At 38.9% G+C, this 10973-nt stretch overlaps 2 protein-coding genes across 2 annotated transcripts; both read right to left on the bottom strand.

Moving 5' to 3' along the window:
- Positions 1 to 664: 664 nt before the first annotated feature.
- On the bottom strand, positions 665 to 1409 carry LOC137271996 (chorion class A protein L11-like). Its single transcript, XM_067804373.1, has 2 exons — positions 1404 to 1409; positions 665 to 1165 (listed from the first exon to the last, which is right to left on the bottom strand). The coding sequence occupies exons 1-2, from the start codon at positions 1407 to 1409 to the stop codon at positions 665 to 667; spliced, it is 507 nt and encodes a 168-aa protein (XP_067660474.1).
- Positions 1410 to 4110: 2701 nt separating this feature from the next.
- Positions 4111 to 6713, bottom strand: LOC137271997 (chorion class A protein L11-like). The gene is made up of 2 exons (XM_067804374.1): positions 6684 to 6713; positions 4111 to 4669 (listed from the first exon to the last, which is right to left on the bottom strand). Exons 1-2 carry the CDS (start codon positions 6711 to 6713, stop codon positions 4145 to 4147), a joined length of 555 nt encoding a protein of 184 aa, XP_067660475.1. The 3' UTR covers positions 4111 to 4144.
- Positions 6714 to 10973: the final 4260 nt, after the last annotated feature.

Genomic DNA, 10973 nt, shown 5'->3' on the forward strand with positions numbered 1-10973 from the left:
AACTACAATATCTCTGGCTTTTAAAAAGACAGCTAATGGAACATAATCAAGCCCTGGTTACTGAATGTTATTGTCTTTTATTCTTAGCAGGACGTATTTGAGTAGGGTACAATCATTAACCATCGCTTGTCAGTGATTTTGTGTGTGTGTGTCTGTGTGTGTGTGCGTGCGTGCGTGCGTGCGTGTGTGGACGTGCATGTGGGTGGTCGGGGGCTGAGGGAATTTGTCTTAACATAGGAATTTCACGTGCAGCGTATATACCAGTAATCAGTGATTGTAGCAGAGAATTTGTCCGCTTCATGAAAGTTTACTCCTGCCCTTATTACGTGATATTACATACCAGTGTGCGTAGGTTAAGAAGTAAATACTTGTAATTACATGTGTTGCTATGGTAACAGATACAATGTATTAAGATCATCTCGAGAAACTTTCTCACCCTCGCGTTTATCATTGATAATGAGCTGCTAGAAGAAGTCTGAAGATACCAAGTGCAAATTAAAATGTAATTAAAGTGTAGATTCAGATTCATTACGGACAAAATAATGTTAACCTGGAAAATGGTTGTTTAAATGAACACGATACGTTGATGTTTTGATCATTTTATTGATGTCAAGTGCAAAAGAGCATGAAAACATAAACACATAAGGCATTTGTGCATAAGTCTCTACTGGTAGTAATATGGGCTGGCTTTGTGGACGAATAACCCAGCAACTCCATGACCAACAGAGGGTCCACCATGTCCATAAACACTGTGTCCGGCAATGAAGGGACCGTGTCCAATGAAAGGTCCGTGTCCAATAAGACCGGCCCGGTGACCAGCAACATCTTTACCGTAGCCAACGTTGTTGTAGTTGTAGGGGCTGTAGCCGTTATCGTAAGTTTTTCCAGCAAGAACGTTACCAACGCCTTTACCGTAGCCATAACCATTGTACTCATAGTTGATGTTGTAGGGGTTGTAGCCATAGCCTTTACCAGCAACACCAACGTTGCCAACAGCTTTACCGTCACCGTATCCGTTATAGCCATACTCATTGTATGGGTTGTAGCCATAGCCTTTACCAGCAACATTCTTGATGCCAACACCGAAACTTCCAACTCCTTTGCCGAGGAGGTGCACCTGTGCCGTGGCAGCACAGACCATGGCGGACAACACAGTGACGACAAACTGAAAAGTTGCAATTTATTCTAAGATAACTATGTCATTAAACTTTTAAAAAGATCGTTTAAAATCTAGTTCATGTTTCCGATAAAAAAACATTTACCGAAGTGTGAATATAACCATGATGGTAAACAATGAACGACTACCGAGATTACACCGCACAGATCTAACGTTGATACACGTCTGAGATTTACAGCCTCTGACAAGAGAACGTTTAACGTGATGGAAACAAATGGAAACTTACCTTCATGATGAACAAACTTGACTAGACGATACACCAACGATGGGATGATTGATACTATCACTATACGGTTGCCTACATATATAGTAAGCTTCAGGGGTCACGTGGTCCCTCTCCACACCAATGTGTCGTCATGTGTGCCACACGTGACTGCGTCATTAAAAGACTACATGGAGACTTACGTCCATCACTTATTTATTTACATACCAAATCAGTGGGAATCTATTTTTGTAATGTAAGCAAAACGAGAATGTGAACTTTGTATCGAGTTTCACTGTGTGAAGTCTACTTAAAATACGTAATGTACAGTTTAAACTGTAACTTCCCATTTACGTTCATTGATCTACGTTATGTAATTAGTGACAAGCGTAAATGGGAGGACTAATAAATGCAAGCAATGCAAACAGTTGTGTGGAGCCTTGCTGAGCTATGGCCATTGCTAGGCACATGTTAGGCAACGAAGACCGTTAAGACGTTTTGTCAGGTCCTGTTCGTTGCAAGGATATCTGAAAATGAAATTTAAATGAATCCTTCAAAGTCATCTAAGTGGTGATCGGATTAATAACAGTGATTTTATACTGCCAATGTGTGTTCGTAAATCGTTTATTTTCGGGGATTAGTTCAGTGTATGTCTATGTAACATACGGCGTATTAGTTTAACGCTATGAGACTTATTCCTAATAGACAAATCTTATCATCCTTCAACACCCGTGTGACATAACAAAGCAGATCCTCTGGGTTCATATTTTGCATGTTCGTCTCTATTTCCTAGCATATCGGGGATTAACCTGTTCGTATCTCAAAAGCAACGTTAACTTCGAATCTCGTGGACATCAAGAGTACCTAACATTAGGCTTTGGAGTCGGGTATGTTCAATAGTCTATTGCACCTGGCCAGGCGATCATGAGGGAACACAGGTTCTCGATGTTCTAGTTGATTGTGATTCTTGTTGATGCTAATGGTCGATTCGTTGTTATCTATATATGCCTTTTCGTGATATGGATTTGTATGATGATTGACGATGTCTTCTATAGTAACCTCTACCGATGGCCAGACCACTGATATTATTGTATAAAACTTTCCATAAGTTAAGGCTACTATTATAATGACTAGTCTCTTTCCAGATGCTGCTGCATTTATCTGGCGTGCATTATATCTGTGCAATAGAACACATATTTGTGCATGCATACGTGTGCGTGTGTGTGTGCGTGCGTGCGTGTGCGTGTGCGTGTGCGTGTGTAACTAGAAACGACAAATCCAACCATATTTATGTGAAATCTCCTCTTTAACCTGTCTATTCTGTTCATCAGCATTTGCTTCTGAATCAGTATCGAACAATGCATGGCCGTCACACTTAGGAAGATTGGTGGTGATATACTTTGTCAATACTGCAAAAGCGGGACATTTTAATGATCTGTCAGCTTAATGGTACTCTTTTCAGTCATATGCAACCATAGTTTCTGATAAGTTTTATTTTATCAGTCAAACAATATATATAACATTTACTTGTATTTGTCACAATGCGACCCGTGAGTCCCATATGATGTCGTGTTGCCTTTGCGGTTGAAACTAACCATTTCAACTTAATGGCTAGTTTAACATTCTAAACCCTGAATGAGTATAGGTATTTATGGTCTTAACCTCCTGTTTAATTCATTGACCGTTATTTTATGACTATGAATCCATCCTGGAAAGAGTGATCAAATGGAATAGATGCTGACTCAGGTGTACGACATATGGGGTGTTGTGAAGACATCTCCTGGGATAACGGAAAGTGGGCATAAAATGCATTTAACTTAGTGGCAATTGCATGAAAGAAATCGTTAGAAACGCCTAAGTGTGCTTAGTGACATTTTTTTCATTGCAGTGACATTATCTTTATATGTGAGAAAAAACAAACAAACAAACAAACCAAAACCCCAAACAAACAAACAAAAAAAAGAAAGAAACCCGCCGTGGCGGTGCATTTAGAATTGATGGCAGTTTGAAACATATTAGCAGTGGAAGTACCAGTATAGCCTGTGATAATAATATTCACCTTGAAGCGATTGTGGTCATGTTTTGGAAATAGATGTAAGCAGGATGAAAATACCATCTGGACACATCCACTGGTCTTCTGCTGCTTACAATTAACGTCCAACTTCCAAATGTATCTGAATAAAATATGTTATAACGTATACGCCATGTTATTAGACGATTCTGTTTGTTGTTTAACGCCGTGCCCAGCAATATTCCGTCTCTATAATGGCAGTCTGTGAATAATCGAGTCCAAATACTCCAATGGCCAACATCGTGAGCATCGATCTACTTAACTAGGATACGAATACAGGCGTCAACCACATCCACTATCCTATCCCATTAGTCGCCTCTTACAAGAAACATGAGTTGCCGAAGATTGGTTAATACAGGGGCTCACCTTGTGTAATGAATGAAGCATATTTTAGCTTCATTTAATCAGTCTATTTCAGAATTTGTGCAGGTAAGGGGTACGTATGCCATGCAATTAACGAAACTAATTTGATGAGATGACCTGGGTGATAATTTTGGGGCAGTCTCAGAAATTCGTTCATGAAACACAAACTTTGTTCCAGGTTTTCAGCTTTACTTAATAAACCCACCCATGAATCCGGATGTTTGAATGAACACAACACATATTGTGTATATCTGATCTGTATTTTTTAATATTTATGAAGAAATCAATGCGATATATAACATTCACACATAAAGCATTTCAGCACATATATCTAGTGGTAGTAATAGGGGCTGGCTTTGTTGACGAAGGCACCAGCAACTCCATGACCAACAAAGGGCCCACCATGTCTGTAAACACCGTGTCCGGCAACTCCGGCAGGTCCATGTCCAACAATGCTGCCATCATGTCCGTAAACACCGTGTCCAGCAATGAAGGGACCGTGTCCAACGAAAGGTCCGTGTCCAACAAGACTAGCAACTCCGTGACCAGCAACACCTTTACCGTAGATATTGTTGTTGTAGTTGTAGGGGTTGTAGCCATTACCGTAAGCTTTTCCAGCAAGAACGTTACCAACGCCTTTACCGTAGCCATAACCGTTGTAGCCATAGTTGTTGTAGGGGATGTAGCCATAGCCTTTACCAGCAACGCCAACGTTGCCGATACCTTTACTGTTACCGTATCCACTGAAGCCATAGCCATTGTTGAAGCCAACACCAAAACTTCCAATTGCTTTACCAAGGAGAGGCACCTGGGCCATGACAGAGCAGACCGTGACGGCCAACACAGCGACTAAGAACTGAAAATATCATAATTGAACTAAGATAGCCCCGTCATTGAAAATCGGAAAAATGTTGTAAAATCAAGATCATGTTCTCAATAAAAGTACGCCTTTACCGATGTGAAAATGAAACTATTATGTGTGGATGGATCGATGGATAATGTAAGCAATGAAAGACTTAACCACAATATACCATAGAACTAAAAACTGGTACACATATAACAGTATTATATAACAATATCTCATCTGTATTATACTTTGTGTGTTGCCAACCTGTGTTCACGGACAAAAGAGACAAAAAGAAAAAAAGTTAAAACAACCAAAAAACCCCTTAAAAGTATGGAAACAAACTACAACGTTACCTTCATGATGAACAGACTTGACTAGACGATACACCACTGATGGGATGACTGATACTGTCACTCTGAGGTTGCCTACATATATACTAATCTTCAGAGGTCACATGGTCATTCTCCACACCATTATGCTGTTATGTGTGTAACACGTGACCATGTCATTAGACGAACCCAGGTGAGTTATGTACAATACTTTGGAATCATTTGGATTCCTATTTTGCTGAATGTAAGCAAAACGAAGATTTCAAATAAGCAAAAATGAATATTGTTATTGCATCAGCTGGGTGAGATATGTATCCGATCGCAATCAATGTTTGAAACGTTAATGCAGATTTCTATATGATCACATTGCCACTTGGTAAATCAGATTAAGCACGCAATTTCTGGAAGAACAACTACAAAAGCTACAACAAACAACACACCTGTAACATCAGTCTGTTGACACTGAAGATATGCAAGCGGAGTTGTCAAAGACAAAGGTCTTTTATGGGACTCTTCTTTTAGTTCTTTGACACACAACCTTTCGGGTCATTCCAGACCCCGTCATCAGGTGTTGTCAGTGTTCCAATTATTTCAAGGCACTCTGTATTTGTCAAATGAAAAACTGTTCGCTTTGTGATTGTTGGTGTAAAATAGGCAATACTGCGGACTATTCATGTTAAATAGACAATAAGGCGCTTTAGACATCCATCTAACAGATATATGGTCATCTGACGTTCAACGACCTTCCCAAATCTCAGTCAGATGTGTTTGATCCACATTTAATGTAAAATGAAACTGTTTATTTGGTATTTGTAGCATTCGTATGTTTCAATAGCTAAATGATGTAATGAACGTAAAGTTGAAGCACAGGTTAACCGAAGTGATTTTCACATTTTGTCGGTATACTGTACAGTTTTCCACCAGTAAAAGCTGTCTATGTCCCTTGTTTCACATTCATATATTTTGAAGCACAAATGATCCTCACGCGAAACACTCTCTCTCATCAACGCAATTTCGCTTCGGCTATAGACTCAATTATCAACTGGCCCTATTACCAGTGTTATGGTTTTATGGGTGATTCGTGACAATATACTAACGACTTACTGGTACAATGAAGCGATTCGCACCCCTACTGAAGTTGGGAAACAGAGAATTAGATGATGCAATAACTGTGGAAACCTTATAAACCGTTAAATTTAACCCGCCACCCAACCCACCACCCTCTCGCGTCAATATGAGACAAATGAAATTTAACGACCGTCTTGTCACGTAACGATCCGTCGGATTTTTGATTTCAGAGTAGCAAAATGCATTCGACCGATGAACACTGTGATTTGAGCTATTAATTAGTTGGGTCATACCCAAAAATAGACGCAAGTGGTGGTGGATGGATGGACTCTTTATCTTTATACCTACATACGTATCTTTGCCTACTCATGTTATGTAATGAGAAACTGGCGCATTACAAATATACTTGGACTCTCTTTAATTTTGTACTTTTGTACAAAATTGAATTTCATGCATTAAATACAATATATTCGTAAGGTGAGATCTATACAAGGATATTGATAATTATTTTATCGATATGTGCTTTCAATAAATGAATAATATTTCAGTGACACAATTTCAGTCTGTAGGGATCTACGTTGTTTTTCGTTGTGTAGGTGTCGTTGGTGTAATGACTCCATGCTCACCATGTCGTGACTGTCGTTCATGGTCGTCATCTTTCCTTTGCATCGTTGCCGAGTGCTCTCTAGAAGGGGTGACGTGAAGACTGTGTCTTGACTTAATGGTAGATGGCGATGCCAGGGGAGAAGTTGAAAGATCGGTGGAAAACTGGGTCCTAGTCCTACCTCGCATGACTAGTTCCAGTTCATCAATCAACCAACCAACTATCCCAATCATCCTACCAATCAACCAACCAACCAATGAATCAATTAAAATTTTACATAATTTTGATGTCTTCACAGATTCAATTAAAACAATTTTACATAAAGATTAAAATTATGTTTTAATAACATTAATATATTCCATAACATTCTGTGGACAAAACCTGTCCTTGTTCATTTCGCTATTTATATGTCATATAGATGAATATGTCTCCAGTTGACAGTAGTGTATATATACAGTACGTCTGATCAACATCACATCCGTAACAAAGTAGATGAGATATAAATGCCATCAGTGTCATTCGAGCCACATCATTAACAGCGGTAGAATCTACTGGAGACCGTTTATTTATCAGCTATAAGACCTATATTAGATCGTATTGCTTTTGATGTTGTAACTATGCATTTGAACTTCGTGTCGAGTTTTTATCTCCTCCATGGTGTAGTTGTTAGAACGGAAGGTCTCGGTTTTGATGCTCGGCCGCATTATACCAAAATGACGTTAAAGTATGGTACTTGTTGGTTTCTGTCGATCAATTCAGACATTTCACATTAATTAGCAAATGAAGTAAAGATTGTCTGTTAACTTTATGAAAGGCCTTCATAGCATCAACAGAACAAACAAAGGTAGATTGTTTATTACTATTCCTATTTTAAGGACTGAATACAGACTGTAGATATGCTATTGCGAGGCCATTTTCTTCTTCCATTATGATACTATTACTAATATGCATGGTCTCTCTCTCTCAGACACACACACACTCACGCACGCACGCGCGCGCACGAGCGCATGTCTGTCGTCATATGAAGGAAATATTCTTAAATACGTCGTCAAACCCCATTTTATTTCACCGTATCGAAAATACCTGTGTCAAGTCTTCTTTAAACTGACTTACATAATGCATAGGTTAACCTTTAACCTTCTCGTCTAAGTTCATCGATGAATGTTTTATGAGTTAGCATCTATGAATGGAAGGACTAATAAAATTTCATTCGATGCCGATCGTGGTGTGTTGAGGCTTGAAATTTACTAATGACACCACCAAGGGCTTGTTGGGCAATGGAGAAATTACATACTTCTCCCGTTCAATTCGTTGCTAGGTTATCGGAAAATAAAATTTAAATGGATGCTTTGACTTCTCCTAAGTGGTGATCTCATTAAACAAAACAGTGGTTTTATGTATGCTCTTAAACCATTTACCTTCGAGGTTTATTTCAGTTTGTCTCTATGAACCTGATGTTAAATGATGTAATCACAATAACACAATAACTTAAAGTTGACAGACTATACCTAGCACATTGATTTATATGTGTACCTCCTCCTTGTTCTTATCATGCTCGGACATGCTCGTGACACATTAAACACATTTACAAAATGAACGGAAGTTTTCATTTTTTTAGATATCATGGGCACCAAGATGACACAAAATCAAGACTGCCAACCGGTTATGCATTGCACTGGCACAGCTGCCCATCAGTCAACCCGTAGACAACCCGGAACTGAAGCCCACACACAAAGAATCAGGTACTTGGTCGTCCTTACACAAAATCAGCTCTCTTGCCCACAAAAATGGACGTCTTTCGACTGAATGTCTAGATGGGATACTTTTCCAACCTATCCCCATCCCCGGCAAACTGAAAGTGGTGCGACTCCCAGGGGATAATACATCCTCAGTAAAGTACTTATGTTCGTACATTTTAGGTTTGTTGTTTCAGATATAGCGCATGTTACATATGACCACACTTTAAACGACAATTTGCATTTATGGTTTCGTTCTACAGAACAAAACAAATTTCAGAAAATATCATCGACAATATCATGTCTTATTATACTGCAGTCACTTCTACCTATGGACGAGCTTGGCAGATTTGAGTGGACAAGTTACTAAAGATGCCTCTTTTCACTAATGAAGCAACCTCATGGGACACAAAGCAAGACACCTACACACTGCACACACCTGAAAGGAGTCCAAACTTTCAGCTAAAGACAGCTTCAACATACCTCGATATGAAACTGAAAAAAGTGTATGCATGTTTGATCAACACTAGTTTGGCCGTCATGACTGTGAACTACTTATTTTCAACAGTTATGCAACACAACAACATGGGACACAGGGAAAGACATCCACACATTGTACCCTGAAGTCTTTCGTGACAAGCAAACACTTTGAGCACTAGCGTATTCAAACACACCTCGACAGAATGACAACTTTGAAACTGTAAGCTGCCTTCATGTTTTGCTATAGTGAGTTTGGTTTTACGCCGTTTTCAGCTATATTCCAGCAATATCATAGAAGGAAGCAAGGAAAATAAGCTTCACACATTGTAATCGTGAGTGGAATCGAATCCGGGCCTTTATCGTAAGGAGTAGAAACATGAAGCATAACCTACCCACCGAACCGTTTACACACACACACACACACACACACACACACACACACACACACACAGAGTGTGTGTGTGTGTATGTATATATATACATACACACACACACACACTGTGTGTGTGTGTTTATATATATATATATATATACACACTGTATATATATGTATACATATATACTGTATATATACATATATATATATACAGTACGTGCGTGTGTATGTGTGTGTGTGTGTGCAAACACTTTGAGCACTAGCGTATTCAAACACACCTCGACAGAATGACAACTTTGAAACTGTAAGCTGCCTTCATGTTTTGCTATAGTGAGTTTGGTTTTACGCCGTTTTCAGCTATATTCCAGCAATATCATAGAAGGAAGCAAGGAAAATAAGCTTCACACATTGTAATCGTGAGTGGAATCGAATCCGGGCCTTTAGCGTAAGGAGTAGAAACATGAAGCATAACCTACCCACCGAACCGTTTACACACACACACACACACACACACACACACACAGTGTGTGTGTGTGTATGTGTATATATATATATACACACACACACACACTCTGTGTGTGTGTGTTTATATATATATATATATATATATATATACACTGTATATATATATATATATATATACTGTATATATACATATATATATATACAGTACGTGCGTGTGTATGTGTGTGTGTGTGTGTGTGTGTGTGTGTGTGTGTGTGTAAACGGTTCGGTGGGTAGGTTATGCTTCATGTTTCTACTCGTTACGCTAAAGGCCCGGATTCGATTCCACTCACGATTACAATGTGTGAAGCTTATTTTCCTTGCTTCCTTCTATGATATTGCTGGAATATAGCTGAAAACGGCGTAAAACCAAACTCACTATAGCAAAACATGAAGGCAGCTTACAGTTTCAAAGTTGTCATTCTGTCGAGGTGTGTTTGAATACGCTAGTGCTCAAAGTGTTTGCTTGTCACGAAAGACTTCAGGGTACAATGTGTGGATGTCTTTCCCTGTGTCCCATGTTGTTGTGTTGCATAACTGTTGAAAATAAGTAGTCCACAGTCATGACGGCCAAACTAGTGTTGATCAAACATGCATACACTTTTTTCAGTTTCATATCGAGGTATGTTGAAGCTGTCTTTAGCTGAAAGTTTGGACTCCTTTCAGGTGTGTGCAGTGTGTAGGTGTCTTGCTTTGTGTCCCATGAGGTTGCTTCATTAGTGAAAATATATATATATATATATACGTGTGTGTGTGTGAGAGAGAGTTTGTGGACAGAGACTGAGGAAATAGGCCTTTGTACAAGAGTTTCACTCATGTACTTGTAATCAGTTATTATTGCACAGAATTTGTCCGCTTGAACACAACAAACAAGCTTAGCACTGTTCTCATTAGATATTACATACCAGTGTGAGTTGGTTAAAAAGTAAATACATGTATGTGTTGCTATGAATGGTGACAGGTACAGTGTGACTATCACGAGAAAATATTTGATGTTCGTGTTAATCACTGATAATGATCTTGTTAGAAAACATTGCTTTCTTTCAGTCTGTAGATTCCATGTGCAAATCGAAATATAACTACAGCGTAGATTCAGATGCATACAGACACAGAAAGTTTACATGGAATACCACTGTTTAAATGAACACAGTACGTTGATGTGTTGGGTTTTATCCATTTTATTCATGTAAAGTAGAACACTGCATATAAAATTCAC

The sequence above is a fragment of the Haliotis asinina genome, chromosome 2 (genome assembly GCF_037392515.1).
Source record: "Haliotis asinina isolate JCU_RB_2024 chromosome 2, JCU_Hal_asi_v2, whole genome shotgun sequence".
Taxonomy (NCBI): Eukaryota; Metazoa; Mollusca; class Gastropoda; order Lepetellida; family Haliotidae; genus Haliotis; species Haliotis asinina.